Source organism: Ambystoma mexicanum, chromosome 4q (assembly GCF_040938575.1).
Source record: "Ambystoma mexicanum isolate Mex_15411 chromosome 4q, UKY_AmexF1_1, whole genome shotgun sequence".
In the NCBI taxonomy this organism is placed as follows: domain Eukaryota; kingdom Metazoa; phylum Chordata; class Amphibia; order Caudata; family Ambystomatidae; genus Ambystoma; species Ambystoma mexicanum.
This window is the reverse complement of record NC_090928.1, coordinates 209,520,081-209,543,783: the sequence shown is the minus strand read 5'-3', so window position 1 is coordinate 209,543,783 and position 23,703 is coordinate 209,520,081. Positions and strand designations below refer to the sequence as shown.

The window sequence follows — 23,703 nt, the reverse complement described above, 5'->3', positions numbered from 1 at the left end:
CGGTTCTAAGACACTTATTTGCTCATGACCCTTCTCACATCCCACCTCCATCTTCAGGTACTGCTCGCTAATCTATGCACAGCATGTGATCTAAGCAGATTCCACAAGCCTCAGAAGGGATACATTACTCACCGTAATCGTATTTCTGATGCTTGTATCTGCTTAGATTCACATGCGACCCACCCTTCCTCTCCTCTGAGAGAAGGCGCATGATTGCTTGTAGTCTTACCTTTCTGTCTATCTGCTTGGATTATCTGTACTCACGCTACTCCTCATGCTACCTCATGTCAGAAAAAATACAATCTGAGGATCCTAGACGTGTGAGGGATCTTGGGTACAGTGGACGTCACACTAGGGATAGTATTACTGCCACGCCCTGTGTTGACGCCCATTTTCGAGTTTCGAAAAACAAACTGTAATACTCCGCAGCTTCCACTAGATGTCGCCCTATGCACAGCATGTGAATCTAAGCAGAAACAAGCATCAGAAATACGATTACGGTGAGTAATGTATCATATATATATATATATGTGTATTTCTGAGGCTTGTGGAATCTGCTTAGATCACATGCTGTGCATAGGCCGACATCTAGTGGAAGTTGAGGAGTATTACAGTTTGTTTTTCAAAACTCGAAAATGGGCGTCGACACAGGGCGTGCCAGTAATACTATCCCTAGTGTGACGTCCACTGTACCCATGATCCCTCACGCGTCTAGGACCCTCAGATTGTTTTTTTCCACCATTTTGGCTGGAAGCATTCAGCGGAGTTCCCTGGCATTTGCCATACTTTGAAAAATATTGTTATATTTCCCCTTTTTCTCCACCCCAACGTCGAGTCACCGAAATTCGACACTCGACGCCGAACCGGAGAAGAAAGCGACCGTCGAGAGCTTCACAACGGAGTGGGCCTAGGAAGGCCTCTGGCCTCTGCCCTACAAGTAGGGAGAGTGGGGGGTGGACATACTCTACACTCTCTTATATAAATTCTTATATATTCCTACACTTACCAGCCTGCTGCCTCAAGGTGCGTATGGAGGGTACCCCTTCCAATTCGCCCAAAGTGCAACCGCAAGTATCCTTGGGTTGACAGACACGCCACGTGCAATCTCGGCTTGCCAAGGGATCACCTCGAGGCAAATTGCAGAGCGTGTAGTAGGTTCAAACCTAAAACACTAAAAGACCGTTCCACCAAGCGTTGGGCCCACCACGCCAGGCGTCAAGAGGCCATGGCCGCAGAGGGTCCTTCAGCAACGCTGTACTTTCGGACAGCGAGGGCAACACGGCGTTGAAAGACAGCCAGGCCCAGGTCCCCGACCTCGGAAGGTCGTCCGGCAGGGCGGCTATGGGGAAGACCCCATGCGACAAAAGCGCAACCCACAGCACTTCCAAGCACACGAAGTCCCATCGAGACTCGACGCGCACGTCGAGCTCTCGGAAAGAGGCACATAGGGAACAATCCGAATCGGCGTCCTCTGGGCGTTCTCGATCTAGATCGCCGCATGACTCCAGGCAATCATCCATTATTGCCAAGAGTGCCTCGCTCCCCAAGGTAACCGAGGTTTGATCGTCAGAAGACGAAGCCGACCTCTATCCCCAGACCGCACTCCAGGAGTCGGCGTCAGCAGCCCAAGTAACGCCTATTCCCGAATCCCAACCTACACGGTCGAAGGATAGTACCACCACTACCGAAGCGCGACGCCAGGCGTCGAAAAGCTCCGAAGGCCCAAAGAAGCAGGGTAAACACTCTTCCAGCCACGGGGAGGGGGTAAAACAACAGAGGAAGCAGTCTCAGCCTACTTCCACACCGCAGAAACATTCCACTCCACTCAAACAGACAGACAGGTCTCACACCTCTGTTATAGATGAGACAGGGAAACTCCCCCCAGGCAGAGTCATTCCCAGTTCAAGAGAGTGGTCTAGTGAGGACATAGATAGAGTCATAGATAGAGTCATGTCAAGAATGCCATCATTGGCAGATTTCTATGCCAAAAATCCTGAACATTTTCTCACTTATAACCACCGACGGGTGAGCACCCTCAGGCTCCTAAGATCCAATCCCCCCCAGCTAAAAAGTCCTGGTTCGAAACAACACGGTCTTCAGATCCCTTCTACATTCACCCTTATTCTCAAGAACAAGAAGAGCCTTCCATTTGTGAGGATACAGATTTGGGCATGTTGGAAGAACAGACTGGGACAGGCTACTATGGGGACGATGAGGAACAAGAGGAGGAAGAGGACGACCCAGAAACATACAGGGTAGATTCCCTGGTAGATAAAGAACCACCGGTTACCGACTCCCGTGTCGACAACCAGCCCCTCCTAAATGAAGTCTTATCTCGAGCAGCAAACCACTTCCACATTGACACCCAGGGTGCTCAAGAGGAAAGAGATTTTGCCGAAGAGTTGGTGGGAGAAAGGAGACCTGTTGCGCAGGCCATCCCTATTCTTAGGTCGATCCAAAGAAGAATAGACCCTTCACTGGTAAACCCCAGCCTCACCAGGGCAGTCAACCCCAGGATTGAGAAGCTTTTCAGGGCAGCCCAATCAGACCCACTGTATAAAAGAGGGCATCTGAAACCGGACTCCCTAGTCATTACAAACACCCGCAAGAGGGCAGGAACACCCTTGTCATCATCAGAAGCTCCTCCCGACAAGGAGAGCAAGAAAATGTATGGGTTCGGCAGAAAGGTTGCCCCCACTTCCGCCTACCAAGCAAGAATCGCCAACTCCACCACCCTGCTCCAATTGGCATGGGTCTCAGCGGAAGGAAGAGCCGTATCCGGTTGCATTTTAAAGGCAACCTTTGATGCCGCTGATAACGCCGGTAGATTGATAGCAGAGGGTACTGTTATCAAGAGACATGCTTGGTTACGGCAGTCTGGATTCAAGGCTGAAACCCAAGCATCATTGTTAGACAAACCGGTGGAGCCAGATCTATTGTTCGGTAAGGCGGTCGAGGAGGCGCTGAAAAATGCCAAGGACGAGTATGAAACACTCAAGTCCCTAGGTCAACTAACCACTAAGCCCCCAAATCAAAGGGGTAATGGCAATTTTCGCCGCACACGCGGACAAAATTCCCAAAGAGGGTCAAGCTATTCCCAGGGCCAGGGTATGCAGTGGAACAATAACCAACAGTCTACCCAAGGTTATAGCAGGGGGAATAAGAGAGGACGGGGTAAAGGTAGAGGCAGCCCCAGTAGAGGCGGTGGCACTCCTCCACCAAAACAGTGACGCTCCGCTCAGGGTCCCTTCTCACGCATCCCCAGTAGGAGGACGCATTTCCAACTTCACCCAAGCTTGGGAAGGGATCACATCAGACAGATGGGTGCTGTCCACAGTGTCCGCAGGATACTGCATAGAACTGTTAGAGCGTCCCCAAAACCACCCTCCATGACAAAGAACACATTCTTTGGACAACCAAAGAATCCTCCTCGAGGAGATCCTCAATCTGCTAGCAAAGGACGCGATCAAACTCGTCCAGGGACACCAGGCAAACAAGGGTATTCATTCAACTTACTTCCTTGTACCAAAGAAAGATTTAACAATGCGCCCAGTATTAGACTTACAGCCTGCAAACAAATATGTCAAGCCCCAAAAGTTTCACATGACAACTCTCCAAGAGGTAATCCCCCTCCTAAAAAAGGGGGACTACATGGCAACATTGGACATGAAAGATGCCTATTTTCATATTTCCATGTTCCCAGCGCACAGAAAGTACTTGCGGTTCAAGGTGGACAGTCGGCACTACCAGTTCAAAGTACTGCCCTTCGGAATAGCTTCAGCTCCAAGGGTATTCGCCAAGGTACTGGCGGTGGCGGCAGCACACCTACGCAGGGAGGCAATCCCGGTGTACCCTTACCTGGACGACTGGCTCATCACGGGGGAAACCCCAGCGATTTGCAGAACAAACATTCAAAGAACAATCAACCTCCTCTTCAAATTGGGTTTCTCAATAAATGGGAAAAAGTCAAGTCTGGTGCCAAGCACCTCCAAACAGTTCCTAGGAGCTATCCTAGACACACAAAAATGGTTGACCTTTCCATCAGAGGAAAGAATTTGGAATATACTACTGCAAATTCCTCAATATCAGGCCGGTCGCCAGATAACGGTATGCAAAGCAATGCGTTTGCTAGGCATGATGGCGTCATGTATTTACCTGGTCCCCCACGCGCTCCTGCGCATGCGTCCCATGCAAGAATGGTTGGCGAAACAGTGGTCTCAGGCAAGTGGTCAGTGGGACGATCTAGTGGTCATTTCGCCAACACTTGTACAAAGCCTTCACTGGTGGACAAGAGAAAGTCTGTCCAACGGGAAACCCTTTTACGACCCCGAGATACAGGCAGTTGTCACAACCGATGCATGCCTAACAGGGTGGGGTGCTCACCATCTCCACCACACGACTCAGGGTCTCTGGTCTTAATCAGTAGCCAAGAATTACATCAATCTGCTAGAGCTTCTGGCAGTATTCAAAGCGCTTCAAGCCTTCGAGCCCTACCTACTGAATCTGTCAGTGCAAATCCGGACAGACAGCACTACAGCCATGTTCTACCTGAACAAACAAGGAGGGACTCGTTCACCAAATCTGTCCAAACTTGCCCAGAGAATTTGGATATGGGCACTCAAACGGAACATCTTCCTGTCATCGCAACATGTTCCAGGGGATCTCAATTCTCTAGCAGATGCACTAAGCAGAGGTCCCCTCCCAAAGGAGCACGAATGGTGTCTACAAAGAGAAATCGTAGAAGATCTCTTCTCTCAGTGGGGTTCCCCCACCATAGACCTATTCGCCACAAGCGAAAACAGACAATGCCCAAGATTCACGTCTAGATTCCCACAACCAGACTCCCAGGGGAACGCCCTGTGGATGAACTGGTCAGGGATGTTTGCATACGCTTTTCCACCAACTCCTCTCATCAGGAAGGTGGTGAACAAGATGAACAGGGAATCGATGACGCTCGTCCTAGTTGCTCCCATGTGGGCCAGACAACCATGGTTCCCACACTTACGCAGATTAGCGATGTGCGAACCCATCAAACTGCCGGGCTGGTACAACCTACTGTCCCAGCATCAAGGTCAAACAGTACATCCTCTACCCAACTCAATGAACCTAGCAGCATGGCTCCTGAGGTCATAGAGTTTGGACATCTCAATTTACCTCAAAGATGTATGGACATCCTAAAAGAATCTAGGAAACCTAACACGAGGCACTGCTACTTTGACAAATGGAAGAGATTCGTTATCTGGTGCCAGAATAAACAAATCAACCCAGTTGATTGCACTCCTTCAACTATTGTTACATAAATGCTCCACCTGCTGGATGCAGGACTGGTTTTTAACTCACTGAAGGTGCATCTGGCAGCTCTGTCAGCATACACCAACTCCCATACCAAGGTGTTGTGGTGGAAAGTTCCAGTGGTAAAAGCCTTCATGGAAGGAGTAAAGAGACTTCACCCTCCTATTTCAAACCCACCACCAGGGTGCGACCTTAATGTGGTGCTATCTAAACTCATGGGTCCCCCATTCGAACCCATGCATAAAAGCAGTCTCAAACACCTGACTTATAAGACAGCCTTCTTAGTAGCTATTACATCTATAAGAAGGGTCAGTGAAATTCAGGCTCTGTCAGCGCAGGATCCTTTCTTTACAGTCCACAAGGATAAACTGGTTTTGCGTACACACCCTAGGTTCTCACCTAAGTTTATTTCCAAATTCCATGTGTACCAGTCCATCGAGCTTCCGGCTTTCTTCCAAAACCCACAAAGCTCGGCTGAGGTGAAACTACACACCCTAGATGTGCGTAGGGCGGTCCTCTACTATGTAAACAAAACCAGACCGCTAAGGAAAACAGACCAGCTGTTTGTCTCCGTAGCTACAGGCAGAGAGGGGGATCGCGTCTCTAAAGGTGCCATCTCTAACTGGATTGTTAACTGTATCCAGCTGTGTTACTCCCTTTCTGAGAAAACTCTGCCTTTCACGCCAAGAGGCCACTCTACAAGAGGCATCGGGGCCTCTCTGGCTTTCATTGCAAATGTAACCCTAGACACCATTTGCAAAGCAGCTACTTGGAGCTCTATTCACACTTTTACTCAGCACTACTGCATTGACACCCATTCCAAAACAGATACTCAAGTGGGACAAGCGGTTCTAAGACATTTATTCGCTCATGAGCCTCATCATATCCGACCTCCTTCTTCTAACACTGCTCGCTAATCTATGCACAGCATGTGATCTAAGCAGATTCCACAAGCCTCAGAAGAGATACATTACTCACCGTAATCGTATTTCTGATGCTTGTATCTGCTTAGATTCACATGCGACCCGCCCTTCCTCCCCTCTGAGAGAAGGCGCATGGATGCTTGTAGTCTTATCTTCTATCTATCTGCTTGGATTATCTGTACTCATGCTACTCCTCATGCTACCTCATGTCACAAAGAAAAAAACACAATCTGAGGGTCCTAGACGCGTGAGGGATCATGGGTACAGTGGACGTCACACTAGGGATAGTATTACTGGCACGCCTTGTGTCGACGCCCATTTTCGAGTTTCGAAAAACAAACTGTAATACTCTGCAACTTCCACTAGATGTCGGCCTATGCACAGCATGTGAATCTAAGCAGATACAAGCATCAGAAATACGATTACGGTGAGTAATGTATCATATATATATATATATATATAATAAAACCATTTATCCAGGGTTCTTGCATCAAATAAGAATAAGTACAAATGCAAATAAAATCACAATTATACTTCAATCTGCAATAACCCATCTGCATAGAAAAGTGTAAACAAATATTCAGAGTTCTTGCGACCAATAGGAATAAAAACTATTGCAGATAAAGGGAAGACTGTATGTTGAATCTGCCAAAGAGCATAACATAAGGGGTTCTCGTTCTGCTAAGGACAATAATATAAGAATTTCAAGGTAATTGCAAAAAGGACATTATTATGTGATCACTAGTCATGCAAAATACTCCGGCACCAGTTCAATTTCTCTCAAACCCAGGAAACCCTACTAGTATGTGGGAGCAATGGATAGATGGATTCCAAGTATACCTAAGAGAAAAAAGGTGGTGCCAAATTTAATGATGATTTAAAAGAAGTTACCTTGTTAAATTGCATAGGTACAGAGGCCCTTTGGATATTCTGCACACTGCCAGATCAGTATGATACAGATGGTCGATCAGGAGATTCATCTAGTTCGAGCAACAATAGAAGATATAAAAGTGCCTTAGCCAAACTGTCCAAACATTTTGGAAACAAGACCAACATTGTCCTGGAAAGATATCATTTTTTCCCCAGGCGCCAGACTAAAGGAGAATCTGTGGAAGCCTACATTGCTGTATTGAAAGGTATAATTTCAACATGCAGATTGACAGGAGTGGCTGATGAGTACCTGAGGGACCAATTAGTATTACATGTTGCAGATCCCTGCATACAACAGAGGTTATGGCAGGCAAAGGACCCGACTTTAGAACAGGCAATTGAGATAGCTAGGACGATGGAACTGGGTGAAAGTGTATGAGAGAGATCGAAGAGTAAAACAGAGAATACATAGATGAAATCTATTCAAGATGAAAAGGATGAGAATGATGAGGAGGCATTAATAGCATTAGTAAAGAAAATGACTATGAAAAATTTCAAATCTAATCTCAAAAGAGCGAGGGAACCAGTCAACAAAAATGAAAGGTTGGTGCTATAAATGGGGTTAGAAGCAGACACACAAATATAGAAAGAGAATGTCCGGCATATTCTGCTGAATGTTTCAAGTGTGGTTATACAGGTCATTTTGGCAAGGTTTGTCGGAATACCAGAGGGAGAGGAAGATTTGGGTCATATCCCACCGGCAGGATACAGAATGATGGACATCATTTCACAAGTGCGAATAAAGTGGGTATTAAAGTGTTGGAGGAGACTGGAGGACCAAGTAGTTTGCTATCGATCACAGATGAGATACAGGAGGAAGGACAGATTTTAACCCTCACATCAGGTGAAAAGAATGTAGGACCTTGGGTACCTATGCAAATAAATGGAGTACCATTACAAGTCATGGTGGATACAGGATCACCATATACCATGGTAAATGTATAGACATATGTTAGAGAATTGAAAGGGAAACAAGAAGATTTGCAAATCACAAGGGTGAGGGCTACAGGGTACGCAAGACTCCCATTAACATAGTTGGATATACTTGGGTACATCTATGTATTAAAGAGAGGAAAACATACTGCAAGCTATATGTTGCGGAAAATGGCTCATCTGTCGTAGGATGGTGGGAACAAGCATCATTACAAATCCAAATACATCTTGGAAAGAATATCCCCATTTTGAGCATATCTGAAGACTGTTGTGATACTGGTGAGAATCTAGCAAAGAGTTTTCCCAGAGTGTTTAATGAGACCACTGGTGTATTAAAGGGATTCAAACACAGGATCATATTGAAAAAGTGTGCAAAGCCAGTTGCACATAGAGTAAAAAATATCCCCATTGGCACGAGAGAAGCATTACAGAAAGAGCTTGCAAGGTTGTGTGAACAAGATATCATCGAACCAATTGAGAGTTCAGAGTGGCTTTCCCCGATTATCATAGTGCGCAACCTGATGACTCCATCAGAATGTGTGTGGATTTGAAAGCGTTGAATGCAAACATTTGGGTGGACAGACACCCCTTACCCAACATCTGAGAGATGTTGACAACAATGAGACCAGCAAAATTCTTCAGCATACCATCAGGTCATGTTATATGAGGAATCGAGACATCTCACATCATTTATTACACTTCTGGGAGCTTTCAGGTTCAAAAGGATGCCTTTTGGTTTAGCTTCAGCAGCGGCTGTGTTTCAAAGGTTAATGCATCAGCTGTTTAGTGGTTTTAAAGGTGTCTACTATTTCCAAGATGACATTTTGGTCTCAGCATTGACAGAATAAGAGCACAATGCAAAATTATTGGGAGTGTTGCAAGTAATACAAGAGAGAGGACTCACCCTGAAGATAGAAAAATGCAAAATTAAGATGGATGAAGTGACATATTTGAAGCACTGTATAAATTCTGAAGGACTTAGATCAAAGAAAGATAGATACAATTCTAAACATTCCTGAACCAACAAGTAAAGATCAGTTACGAAGCTTTTTCGGGGTTAACTGAATTTTCTTCGAAATGTATATCTCACTTCAGAGATAAAACAAAACACATGAGAGAACTGATGAGGAAATCTGTGAGATGTACATGGTCAGACAACTGCAGAAATGAGTTTGAATGGATAAAGATTTGTGTAAACAAAGCACCGACGTTGAAGATGCTCGATTGCAATGCTCGAAACATGATTTCTGTGGACGCCAGTAACATTGGATTGGGAGGTGTCTTAGAATATGTGCAGGAGGGCAAGGTGCCAATTGCATTTGCATCAACAATACTAAGAGGGGCAGATAGGAACTATTCTACTATTGAAAGAGAGGCATTGGGGGTGAGGCGGATATTAGAACATTTTAGGAGCCTCATTTGAGGTTTGCCTATTGAGTTAAGAACAGATCATAAACCATTAATCCATGTACTAAACACAAAGAGCCAGCATCTAGTATCGCCCCGGATAAGGAGGTGGATTTTAGACATTATGTAGTATAATGTAAGTGTGAAATACACTCCAGGCAGGTCCAATGTTGTGGCAGACTGATTTTCGAGATTACGTTGGGATTGTGGTGAATACAATGAGGGGTTTGAGGTGTTTTATGATGAACATAGTACAGAGTGTATCATTGCACACATAAATCCAGGCATATCTAGAGACGAATGGACCAGAGCGGTGGGTGAAGATTGTGAACAAGACTATTTGAGGCAAGCTATTCAAGGTGAATGGAAGGAAGTTGATCAAAATGTCAAGATGTACATTTGGATAAAAAACGAAATTTCAAGTGATGCTATATGCGCCAAAGAGGGGATCGTATCATTCCGCCAGTGACATTAAGGAGAGGGATAATAGATCTTGCGCATGAAGGTTATTTGGGAAGGAGTCTCACCAAAAGAAGGGTGAGGAAAACTACTGGTGGCCAGGTATGTGGAGTGAGACGGAAGAGTTGGTTAAAGAGTGCAAAGCATGTGCTGTCAGTGATAAAGGCAAAAGGATGCAGTTTACGCCTTTGCAGCCATTTGAAGCTCCAAATGCATTATGGACTAAATTTGCCATAGACATCACAGTACCTTATGAAACCCTGGAAACCCTGGAAGCACATTACACATCCAAATGGCTGGAATGGGGTATTGCGGAAGGAACTGTTACTGCTAAAAAGATAGGGAGGTTTGTGAAAGATGTGTTCAATCGGGAAGGGGACCCGCTAGAAATACTGTCAGACAATGGTGTTCAGTTTATGTCAACAGAGGTACAGACTTTTATGAAAGAGAGAGCAATTGAGCACAGAACAACTTCATTATATCTCCCAATGGCAAATGGCCTAGTTGAGAGGGTGAATGACTTCATAAAGAGCATAGTACAGTTGGCAATTGTGAATGTATTACCGTGGAAAGACACATTAAAAGAAGCTTTGAATACTTACAGGATGACTTCACACTCATTCACAGAGGAGGAACCTTTTACAATGATCAGAGGGAGGAGGACAGCATTTAATAGACTTAGACCTGCTTGGTTAGTATCAAGAAGTCATGAACACATTGACATGGAGGAAGTGGTAAAAAGAGTGAAAGAAAAGCAAGCTAAATATAAGGAGTATTATGATAACAATAAATGTGTAGCAGAGAGTGAAATCAAAGAAGGTGATTGGATCTGCGTGAGAGAGCCCAAGGAAGTACTGAAGGGTCAATCTAAATTTAGGGCTCCTCAAAGAGTTGTAAAGTTTTCAAGGAAATCTGTGATATTAGAAGATGGCAAGAGATAGTTCTGTGATGACGTGGTACCATCAGAGAAGAACATGCCATCAGATGAGGAGTACATTGTGGAGAAATCACAGGTGGTTGTTAGGAATGTCAGTGAGCCCTGTGAGAGAGGTGGCATGTCAGCTAAATACAGAAGAATCATACAGAACTTCAAGAAAGACTTTATTTATTATTAGAATTAATTTTGGTTTCCCAGTCATGATGATGTCCCAACACAACAACCGTCATTCCTGTGGTTTGGACTGTGGTTCCATGATTCATATCCTTTATGAAATGTATATGTTCAACCATTATGGAGATGCATGTCTCCTGTGTTCTCATTTATACAAGTTTTTATGTTCTATTTTTGTTCCTGTTCTTTCCCTTTTTCTCTAACCCCCTCCTTTTTGATTCACATCACAATTTTCTTTTTGTGGGGTGTTATGTAGCGGGGGAGATGTTATGTTTGATAGTATACCAATTGGGATGCAATGTGATGTAGTGGTGTTAAGTGCAGTTCTGGAACTCTCATAATTCCAGAACTATACTGGTGGAGAGTTGTAATGATCAGAGGGTGCACCCACCTGGGGACTCTCATATGAATAAATACTTTGAGTATGAATTAACTAACATTGAGTCAGCAACATAGCATTTACAACACCCCCTCCCCGAGCTTCCCGACGTTGAGTGAGGGTGCTCTGGCAAACAGGTATGGCCCGACCGGCTGGGCTACACGGAGCAGAGGGACACAGTCGGCGGAACATGGAGGTGGGTGCCAGGTTGTCACGCACTCCATGCATCAGCCAGCCCCCTTAGCACATCCACACACAGCTGCCTTTACCTCCTGTTCCCGACGGCAGCAGGAGGTTGTCTGCACAGTTCTGTGAAAAAGCAGGATTGCACCTTTGGACGGCGCAGACAAGACAACATCATCTTGCCTACTTGCGACCATTCTTACATTGGCAATTACCATGACGTTGCTCGCCGTTCTGGGGGAAACATCATGTTGCTAGGTTACCACGCACCACATCCTGTCACGTGACGTGCAGCTCACATTCACGTAGCGTGGCTCCCATAGCAACACTATAAATCACTCAGCTTCCAACCACTCAATGCTTCACAGCTTACTCTGTGGAGCCTTCTAAGATTATTGGATATGTTCCTATTAGGGGCATAGCCTGTCTGGGCCGGGTGTATCAATTTGCTTATGACTCTCCTCAATCTAATAGCCAAGACTGCAGTCAAAATTTTGTTGTCTTGATTCAACATCGACAGGGGTCTATAAGAACTGCAGCTATGTCCTGGCTTATTTGGTTTGGGAAGTGGTATTATAATCGCTTCTCTGAGTGACTCCGGCAGTCTACCTAGCTCATACGCCTCATTCAACATGTCTAACAAAGGGGGGAGCACCTCATCTTTAAATATTTTATAAAACTCACTTGGGAGTCCGTCAGCCCCCGGGGTCTTACTAGCTGGCAACCTGTCTCACCACCTCCTCTAGCTCCTCCAAAGTAATCGGTGCGTCCATCTCTTCTCTGTCCTCTGTGCTGATCTGTGGCAATCCTATGTCTTCCAGCGTTTCCACTATCAACGCACGATTATCCTCCCCCTCTTCCCCATATAGCAGCCCATAATAGTTTGCAAACTCCTGATTAATTCCCTCCTGGGTATCCACCACCTTTCCGTCTTGCCTCGTTATCGATCTAATCGGGGGTCTAGGGGTCTCGCTTTTATACAACCATACCAAAAGCCTTCCAGGTTTATCTCCTCCAGCATGCTGCCTCTCTATATACTTTTTATAGTTGAGGTTACACAATCTTTCCCAGTGCCCTGCGCACTTTTGCTGCAGTCTTAGTATCAGGTCACTGTCTGAGTTGGTACCATTTTCTCCTCTTAAGTGCCCTTTCCAGTTCTCCTTCGGCTTCCTGTAAGTCCGCCAATATCCCTCCCTGCAATCCTTTGGATTTTGCTATAGACACTCCCCTTATCACAACTTTAAAGGCCTCCCACAATGTACCAGCTGAATCTACACTGCCTGTGTTCATCTCAAAGTAGCTAACTATCTCATCTCTCATGTCTTCCCTAAAAAAGGGGTCTCTGAGCGCCTCTGCCCTGAGGCGCCACGGCGGGATCCTCGCTATCGGGGGACAATATTGCCATCCAAGGATCAGAGGCGAGTGGTCCGAGAGGACGCTCTCTTTCTATTCAACTTGCGTGATCTCTGTCAATATCTCTGGAGTGACGAAAACATAGTCCAGCCTTGTATGTAGTTGCTGCGGGGCAGAATAATGCGAGTATTGCCTTTCGTGAGGATGACGCGTCTTTCATGCATCTTCTAACCCAAAATCATTCAGCAGCGTCTGTAATGCCTTGGCCGATGGGGCAGGCCTTTCCAATTTCCCATCTGACCTGTCCACTCTAGGGTTTAGAACGCAATTAAAATCCCCTCCAAATCACTGCACTCCCCACACACATGCTAAGATTGTTACACAGTGTTTTAAAATATGTTGCAGTATTATGGTTCGGGGCATACGTGTTTATAATTCTTATTTCCCTATTTTCCACCAATCCCCTCACATGGCCATCCTCCCGTCCGTCTCTACCAGCGTCTGTAACAGCTGAAACGGGACGTGTGGCGCCACCCAAATGATCACTCCCCTGGCATGGGCCGAATATGGCGAACCCACCACCGTTCCCTTCCATTTCCTTCTGACCATCTCCATCTTGTCTCGCGTCAGGTGCGTTTCTTGCAGCAGGGGAATATCTATCTTTTGTCTCCATAGGTATAGCATAACCTTATTTTTCTTCAGGTAACTATTGAGCCCCCTGACATTCCAGGTGAATATTTTAAGGTCCCCCATGATACATCTGTGTCCCTCTCCCCCCCCACCCATGCAGTCCAACTCCAGTTGCTTAACTCTTCTATGTAGTCTCGTACCCCAATTCAAACAACCTCTAACTATATACACAACATGCCCAATGTGCCCGCTCAACCGTGAGCCCTTGTGAGAGCTTGTCTGCTCCTATTTTCTCCACATAGTCCGTAGGGTCTTGTCCCTCTTCTCCCTCCGGCAGGCCGACCACACGGATGTTGTTCCGTCTCGCCCTTCCTTCTGCTTCCTCCTCTCAATTTTCAAGATTAGCAACCTATTGTTTTAGTACGTGGACCTCTTTTGCATTTTTCGTGCTTACATCTGTGTTGGTCTTCACAGCGCTCTCCAGGCCACTAGTCCTTTCTGCCAGTGCTCTGACGTCTTGTCGCAGCAGGGTGACTTTGATTCCTACAGCATCTATTTTGTTCTCCAGGGCCGTCCGTAGTTCCGCCATTGCTGTACCCCACTTAGCGCTCAGATCCGTTATGGCCACTAGGACCTGTTGGTTTTCTCCTTCTGGGGCGCCATCTCCGGAGGCCGCCACTGCACTTTGTGCCGGGGTCGAGGGGGTCTGCTGTGTCTTTGCAAAGGTTTCCATTGTAGGTTGTTTCCTCTTGGCCTTCGCCCCTTTCACCGACATCATGCAATCCTTACTTCGCATCTGGTACTAGCTCTTCGATGTTATTGTGTCTTCACCAGTTCAGTCTAGTGCTGGGGCGTCCTCCTCAGTTGACTGCACTGCGTGGTGGCACATAAAGTTGCATTTAGAGTGGACTGTGTCCTCCCACGTCTCTCCTCTGGCTACTGCAGTCAGTGTCCCAATAGCATGCTTTTAAAGGCCAGTGAATACACCCTACTCACTCCTACCACAGTGCCTTCGTTCCCGATGCTAAAATGCCAGTTTGCTCAGGTGTCTGTGTCTCCTAACAGCGCTTCAGCATGGGTTCTGTATCCTCTTTGCAGGTCCTAGCCACTTTTAAGGCCCACAACGTTGTATCAGTTCCTGGGCACTTATTATGAAAGGGTAAGCTTTTCGGTGTGTCTCATGCGATTATTTATCACTACGTTTCATGTGGCACTTCTTCCCATTAGCACCCCAACTGGACAGCATGCCAATCCCTGTTTGCTGTGCATTACGGTAATGAGAGAAAATGAATGGTCGGTTCGAGCGTCATTCTCGCCCTGTGCAACTCACCACCAGCACTCTGTTTCTGTGCGCTCTGTGTTTATGATATTGTCCTCTGTCACCGGCGTCTGGGGCCCCGCTGCCATAATTTATAGACCGCTTGCGGTCGGTGTCCTCCCCGCAGATCTCACCGCTGCCCGCTATCCATGTCCACTGTTGTAATGTTTATGGTTCACAGTCACGTTTATGAGCGGCTGGGAGCCGCGCGAACATCAGGCGCCTTTCCTCCGTGACACAGCAACTGTTACAATTGTCGATCGTTCCGCTCATTCAAGCCCCGAAGCGCTACCACGATGTTGCTTTGTATAAAAGCAAGGCCTGAAAGCAGAGCGTCGTGTGTCTTTCGGCAGCTTTGCGGTCCATGCCGTTCAGCTGCATTTGATCTTTCTCGAGGATGCAAGTACGCTTCCTTTGTTGTCCACCATCTTGGCGACAATGTATCCGCGCGGCTGCATCTTCAAAGTTCTTTTTTTTTTCGAATCCCAGGCACGATGCGCTTGCTTTCCAAGATAGCTGCAGGGCATGTATTCAGATGTCTGTATCTTCAGTTATAGAGCGCGTGTGTCATTTTTCCAGCATAATTTCCAGGATCAGTGTCGGATCAACAGGAGCTGCACATGAAGGCACGTCCTATTCCATGGCTAGTTAGCCACGGCCCCCCAGATTCGGCAGGATCTTCTGTGGTGGACTTGTACAGAGAATATCCTAAAAGGAGAACATTTTTGGCAACCATGGCCGGAGATCACAGTGGTGACGGACACCTCACTCATGGGGTGGGGAGCTCACGCCAACGATCTGACAATAAGCGGTCGCTGGTCTCCATCGGAGTCCAAACTACATATCAACCTTTTATAGCTGAGAGCAATCAGACTAGTGCTGAAGGCTTTCCTACCATCTGTCAGAGGAAAACATTTCTTGATAATGACGGATAACACAGTGGCCATGCATTATCTAAACAAAAGAGGCGGTGCAGGGTCACTACCTCTGTGCAGGGAAGCAATGTAGCTCTGGTATTGGGCGATTCAAGAAGGAATCTCCTTAACGGCAGTCCATCGAGCCGGGGAGGAGAATATGACGGCAGATGCTCTGAGCAGGCAGAGCACGGTGACCCACGAATGGGAACTGGCTCAGGAAGTCATTCAAGAGATCTTCACCCTTTGGGGAACCCCTCAAGTAGACCTATTTGCGACCGGATTCAACCGGAAGTGCAGAAGGTATTGCTCAAGGGAATTCCCCCCGAGAGGAGCCCCAGGGGACAAGTTCGTGGTGGAGTGGAATTTCCCACTATTATACGCATTCCCTCAGATTCCCATCATTCCTCAGGTCATCAGGAGACTGAGACCGTTCGGAAACGGCATGATCCTAATTACCCCAGATTGGGCCAGGATAACATGGTACCCGGACCTTCTAGACATGTCCATCTGTCCCCCGGTACGTTTTCCTTAGAGAGAGGACCTTCTCTCACAAATGAAGGGTCAGGTTCTCCATCCACAGGTCAAAACTCTCAATCTTCACGCTTGGTATCTGAAAGGCTGAGATACAATGATTGGGACCTTCCATGTGACGTCATGGAGGTGTTGCTTTCGGCAAGAAGGCCAGCAACAAAATCTCTATACCGTTGCCATTGGATAACATTTTGCAACTGGTGCAGAGAAAAGAATGTTGATCCTTTTCTATGTTCTATTCCGGAAGTACTGTCCTTCCTCTTGTCCCTAGCACATAGAGGTCTAAATGTTGGGATGGTTAAAGGTTATCTTGCAGCGCTTTCCATCTTCAAGGGCTCGTCGGAAGAATGCTCCTATTTCAAAATTCCTTTAGTAGTACAATTCTTAAAAGGATTCACTAATGTGTTTCCTCCTTATCCTTTCCAAGTACCAATTTGGGATCTTAATCTGGTTCTAAAATTCTTAATGTGTGCCCCTTTTGAGCCCTTTGCACACTTGTCCGTTAAGATTATTGACATGGAAAACTGCTTTCCTAGTTGCTTTAACATCTGCAAGAAGAGTTAGCGAATTGCAGGGACTGTCTTCGGGGCCACCCTATACTGTGTTTCATAGGGACAGAGTTGTATTAAGGGTTAAACCCTCATTTTTACCTGAAGTTGTGTCTGATTTTCATTTAAATCAGAAAATTGTTCTACCCGCATTCTACCTTCCACCTCATCCTAGTACGGAGGAGGAAAGATTGCACAGGTTGGACCCGAGAAGAGATCTAAGCTTTTAAATCTCTAGGCTTTCCAAGCTTAGAGTGGATAATCAACTGTTCATTGGCTACACCGGAAGGAAATTGGGTCAATCGGTGTCAAAACAAACCATATCACGTTGGATTGTGCTTTGCATTTCAGATTGCTACAGATTAGCAGAGAAAGACCCACCAGAAGGCTTAAGGGCTCATTCCACCAGAGGCATCCCCTCTTCGACAGGCCTTCAAAGAGGTATTCCCATAAGATCCATTTGTGAAGCAGCAACTTGGTCTTCGCTGCATACTTTTTCAAAATTCTATAGTCTGGATGCTTCACAGTCCAAGGAGCTGAATTTTGGTAAAGCAGTACTATATTCAGCCATTTAAGAGTATCAAAAAATCTACCCCTCCCCAAAGAAATTGTCCATACTGCTTTGGGAGTTTATCTAAGATGAGGACTATGTTGGAGGACACAATCCACTCGAAGAACAAGTTACTTACCAACTAATAACGTTCCTATTGGATGTTCCTCCAAGGTATTGCTCATTGCCCTCCCAGCCTACCCCTCTGTAGATTTTTCTGGGTTATTGCCACTTCAACTCTCGCAAGGCTGATACCTGACTACCGGCACAATCTACACAGTACAACAAAAGTGAGGGGGAAAACAGAACTGAGGCCAGTGGGCGCCGCGCATGCTACTTATATACCCGATGAAGTCACCCTCGACGGAGGCCTTCGAGGGACCATCGACTCGATGACATCGACGCACGGCGCCCTCTGCTGAAAAAAATAAAATAAAATATGTGAATACATCTGAAAACGAGGAATACGTTGGAGGAACATCCAATCGAAAGAGCGTTACCAGTTGGTAAGTAACATTTCCAATACAAGGTCCTTCCTTTTGGCCTCAACTCGGCTCCCTGCGTCTTTACCAGACTAATGAATACTGTGGCTGCCCTCCTCAGAGCTCAGGGCCTCCACATCTACCCATAACTCGACGACTGACTCGTCAGGGCTACATCTCTGGAAGCGGTTCATCACTCTTACCCATGCTCTTATGAACACACTGCACGATCTGGGCTTTTCGATCAATCTCAAGAAGTCGCAGCTGCAGCCCACCCAGAATAATACATTTTTGGACCACATCTGGGACGCATGCTTTGAGAAGGTGTTTCCGTCGGAGGACAATATCACGGCGATCAAGAAGGCCACCACTCACTTCCTCAGCAGAGAAGTGACCTCGGCCTGATGGTAACAACATCGCCTGGGTCTCTTGGCAGCGGTCCTATAAGCCGTCCCACACACGAGACTAAGGATGAGGAGGATTCAGCTGCACTTCGCAGCATCATGGAACCAGGAACGGGGCTCTCAATCCGAGATGATTAACGTTCCTCCATCTCTCCACCTGAACCTCACAGGGTGGTCAAGGGACTGCAACCTATGGACAGGCAAGCCCTTTTCGGCCTCCCACCCCGCAGATCACCATCACCACGGACTGCTCGCTCGAGGGCTGGGGAGCCACCCTGGATGATCTCTCGGTTCACAGCACCTGGACTCGATAGGAGCAGGAGTACAACATCAATTGGTTGGAGCTGAACGCTATCTGGTTAGCGCTCAGAACATTCCTTCCACTTCTCAGGGGCAAGGTTGTCCTCATCCAGACAGACAACTTGCCCAGCATGTACTATGTCAACAAGTAGGGAGCAGATCCCCTCCACTGTGCAGACTGGCAGCCAGCATGTGAGAGTGCGCCTTGGAAAACGACATCTACCTCACAGCAATCCACCTTCCGGGGGAATCCAATCTGGAGGCGGACAGGCTCAGCAGGTTGGGAGCGGACATTTACAAGTGGCAGCTAAACGACCTCGGTATTCAGGAGATCTTCAGCAGATGGGGTCTCCCCCAGGTGGATCTCTTTGCCACCTGGCACAACAGGAAGTGCCCTCAGTTCGCCTCCTGGCTGGGACAGGGCCCCGGCTCCCTGGGCGACGCATTTCAGATTCAGTCGAATGGCATGACAGCGTACGCCTTCCCGCCCACTCTGCTGATTCACAGAGTGATTTGCAAGATCAAGATGTCTCGCTAGCAGAACATCATTCTGATACCTCCATGGTGGCCGGCCAGGCCATGGTTCTCGGAGCTGCTCAGCCTCTCACAGATGACACCCATTCACCTTCCATCAGAACCATACACTACCTTTCACAGGGACAAAGTAGTCCTGCGGACACACCCAGTATTTCTGCCTAAGGTGCCGTCTGCTTTCCATTTGAACGAGGAAATATTTCTTCCTACGTTTTTTCCGATCCTAAGGACGAAGCACAGAGAGTTCTGCACTGCCTCGATGTCAGACGTGCCCTGAAATTCTACCTTGACAGGTCCAAGGGCTTCCGCAAGTCAGGCGTCCTGTTTGGCACTTTTGGAGGTCTAAGGCTCCAAGGCCCCCATATCGCGCTGGATGGTCTCTGCCATCAAAGAAGCATACGAGGGCCAGCACAAGCCGCTTCCGGCGAACATGCATGCCCACGCAATCAGGGCAAGGCAACACCCCTTGCATTCCAGTGCCATGTCCCTTGGTAAGTCATAAGCAGGGCGGCCACTTGGCCCACTCCCTCGGCTTTCTGCAAGCATTAGTTTGGATGCCGGCTCTAAATCTGATGCGGCTTTCGGACAGGCGGTTCTCAGGAACCTATTTGCTTAAGGAGGGTCTCCGCTTCACCCTGGGGCTACATTCAGTTGTAATCCCCATGCAGTATGGAGGAAAGGGGAAGGGACGTAAGAGTAATTATAAGTTACTCACCGTAGTGACTAACATACTCTTAGTCCATAGTCCCCTTTCCTCCATACGTCCCACCATCCTCCCCCCTAATAATACTGATGTCATTAGGCAATGTTAAATCTATTGTCGATGCGTCAATGGGGACTGAGGTGTGGCGCTGGAGGTCGGATTCAGGGCAGCACATGCTCCCAGGCCGCTCCCCCGTGCACCTCTAAATTTAAAGAGGCAGAAGGTTTTTTTCTGGTAATGAAGGGCTCCCGTCCCTTGGAAGAGTTGCCTATGCAGTATGGTGGAAAGGGGACTATGGACTAAGAGTATGTTAGCCACTACAGTGACTAACTTATAATTTCTGATTACTTATCGCCAGACCTTATTATACTGAACCCTGATTGACCCCCTTACACCCAGCCACATTTTGTTTTTCGTCAGCAGTAAGGTTACCATTTGGTATTACTAACATTATTACGGGTAATTGGTCACATGATTCTTACCTAGGACATTGCACAGGTTTATATTTTCAAAGGGAAATGGACATGTCTCACCTTTGTAGCAAAAAGGCTGTGATCTGGAAGAATAGATCATTAATGTAATGAGGAGTACTACAAAGTAATTGAGCATTATTGTCACCTGTCTTCAGCTGTGTCCTTTTCCCCGTCTTTTCTCGCATCTCTTCATACCATGTTTCCTGTGTTCCTGCTAATACTTTATGTGGGCCGACCATACACAAGTATGCGCAGTGTGTTGTCTTCTCTATGATGGCTCTTTGGAGAACTTCCAAACATTGCAACCTCAAGGTGCAGACTGACTGTAGTATAATACTGAAAGCATGTGACACAAAGGAGATTACCCATGTTGGAAAACCTTTGCTTCTGGTGAGCTATTATTTTTCTTTTCCTCAAAATTACGCTACAGTTATTGGTAAAGCTGTTGTCAAGCTGGTAAAATAGTAGCTCACATTTCCTATTTGTGACAGGTAAAATTTGTACCACACTTTCTATGCTATTCATTTCAAATTGAATTATTTGTGCTGATACTGTATTCTTTTTACATCTTTAAAGTAACAATTCTCTTTTTTTGTACAGGTTGAGGATTGGAATAAATGGGGCTTAACTGGATTTATGACACTGATTTACTCCTTTTTGATTATGATCGCATTCTGGCACTGGTCCTCATGCTTTCAGTTTCTCATTCAAAAAATCACAGGTTTTAAGGAAGAAAGCTGGGTTCGTGAAATGCAAGCTTTGGTAAGTTTCATGGACATCTCTCCATACATTGAATAGTGATTGTGTGGTCATGAAAGGTGCAAATACGGCTTTGAAGTGGTCAGTCTGTCTGGGTCTGATTTGGACTGTCATCTTGTTTTATCTGAAGAGATTGTAGTGAAATTAGGTAGTCAAATGTGTGCCAGGCAATTGAGGGAGAGGCATAAACAATGTGAAACATCTTCACGTGATATTAATTAATTATTAGTTAAGTTAATGCTTTAAACTTTAGCATGCTCAAAATGGCTCCTTGCGTATATGTACCTTGTCTCTCAAGTGTCTTTCTAAGCCTCAAATTAGTCTTAAAACAATGTTACGGTATTTAAACTGGTTTCACATGACCTGCAACTGTTTTAAGTCTATTACTACAACACAATTGCTAAGTATTTTCTGATATCCTTCAGACCGTTTAATATGTACACTGGTATAACCGTGTTCCAAAAATCAAGTGTTAACTACAGTCTACTTTTAACTGTAATATTGAAAGCCTAAAGGATAAGCATTATAATACATTTCGTTTTTGAGATGGAACAGTGCAACTCCTTGTTGAGGTATTGTCTTTATTAAAAATTAACTTTTTGTTTCTTTCTGTGCCTTTACGTCGTCCTCCACTTGATTTTAATGTGTGGGAAGACCATCCCTTATTTGAGTGCATAGAAACATATGCAGAAGCTAAAAAATAATGGCGCCAAAGACTTATTTTAATTTCTCCTGCATTGGATCTTTCATAGATTCAGATGCTGAGGGTAATTCCTTGTTGTCGGACCTGGAAATCCCTGGTAGCTAATATAATGGTGATAACCAGAAAATATGTTTCTGTTGGCTATCCACCTCATTAAGTCTCTATTGACTCCTACCAATCAGGTGGGTAGTCTTGGCTCTTCCCCTTTGATCCTTTTTAAAGATTTTTTTAACGAACTTTAGATTGGAGAATTTGCCAGAAAGTCTCCCGTAGTTGTGTATTTCTTGTTGTTGATAAGTCTGATTTTGACAATGTTTTCCCTTCAGATCACTTACTTATTCTCTGGTTTTCTCAGCTTCCAAGCACTAAATACATTGAGTAGGTTAGGATCAAGGGTGGCCATAACACCATATAAAGTAAAAACACATCTATATGTATTGCATCACATGTAGAAGGAAGAAATCGATTTCTCAAAGCTCCACAGGAAGAGTGCATCTATTTCCTTCATCTCGATCACTCCACTGATGACTGTTATATTTGCTGGATTTTTCCCCAAAAGACATTCAAGGATCGCTGAAGAAGAATTAGTTCTATACTTTAGTGACAGTGTAATGGTTTCCTCCTGTGACAACATGGGGAAGACTGTAATGTTCATGTTGGGCATTTCCACTTGGAAATATCAAGATCCCTAACGAAAAAGGTCACATTCAGAAGAATGTCAGCAAAAATGCCAAGCAATCCAAGATGGAACTTCCTTCCAGGCCAATGAAGGCCTATGAAAGATATATGCTAAATGTTACCTTTTCTCTTAAATTTGCTTGATCTAAGAGCAAGGGCAGTCTATAACTAAAAATTGGAACGGGTAGAAGATTATGAATTCATTGTAACCACTGGCATTGCTTGGCCAACCTTCCCCGCTATGGTTTTTTCATCCCATCAATGCCATTCAAAAGAGGACCAGGCATATTTTCACAGTTTTCTCAAGGAATACTATGAGTATAAGAGAAGTTTTATGGGTTGTTATTGATGGATATCTCAGGGCGCTAGGGCAGTCCCTCACTCTGGTCTAAAAAGCACCAATCCTCCTTAGCTCAGGCATCCCTATTCCCCGTTTATTATGTACAGAAGATTAACTCCTACCGCCTCAGGTTTAGCCAAGCTAGTTTGGCTCGCCTAAAGGAAATGGCCTTTTCTCAGGGACTTCCTAGACTGGCCCTACACTATCACAGCGGTTAGTTGACTAAAAGGGATGATGGGATGGGCCTTCCAGCCACGCTACCTGATTTGGTCTTCCTTTTATGGGTTTTTATTGATAGGTATGGCAGGGTGCTAGGGCAGTCCCTCACTCTGGTCTAGAAAGCACCAATCCCCCTTAGCTCAGGGATCCCTATTCCCCAGGTTATTATGTACAGAAGATTAACCCCTACCATCTAAGGTTTAGTCAAGCTAGTTGGGCTTGCGTAAAGGAAATGGCCTTCTCTCAGGCACTTCCTACACTGACCCTACACTATCACAACGGGTAGTTAACTAAAAGGGATGATGGGATGGGCCTTCCAGCCACGCTACCTGATTTGGTCTTCCTGCTCATGCCCTTGTCCTCCTCGCAGTTTCTCTCCTTCTTCCAATCCCCCACCACCTCCATCTTCCTCCTCTAACCTTCCAATGTCTCACTCCTTCTATGCCTTGCCTCCACCGATCAATGTTACTACTCCCCTTGCTCACTACTACCCCCTCCGTTACACTACTCTCCCCTCCACACTACTACTCCTTCTCCAGCATTGGATCTTTTATAGATTCACTTGCGGGCAATATTAAATGGTGTCAGGCTAGGAATCCTCAGTTACCAAAGAAAGTTTATATTGTGTACGCTGTCACCCTCTT

General features: G+C 46.0%; 1 protein-coding gene across 1 annotated transcript in view; it reads left to right on the top strand.

Moving 5' to 3' along the window:
• LOC138467595 (potassium/sodium hyperpolarization-activated cyclic nucleotide-gated channel 4-like) overlaps window positions 1-23,703 on the top strand; it is a 2,558,748-nt gene that overhangs the window by 1,450,617 nt on the left and 1,084,428 nt on the right. The window contains exon 5 of the mRNA XM_069607736.1: window positions 20,961-21,122. Within this exon, the coding sequence (XP_069463837.1) occupies window positions 20,961-21,122 (162 nt within the window). The remainder of the gene's footprint in view (window positions 1-20,960; window positions 21,123-23,703) is intronic.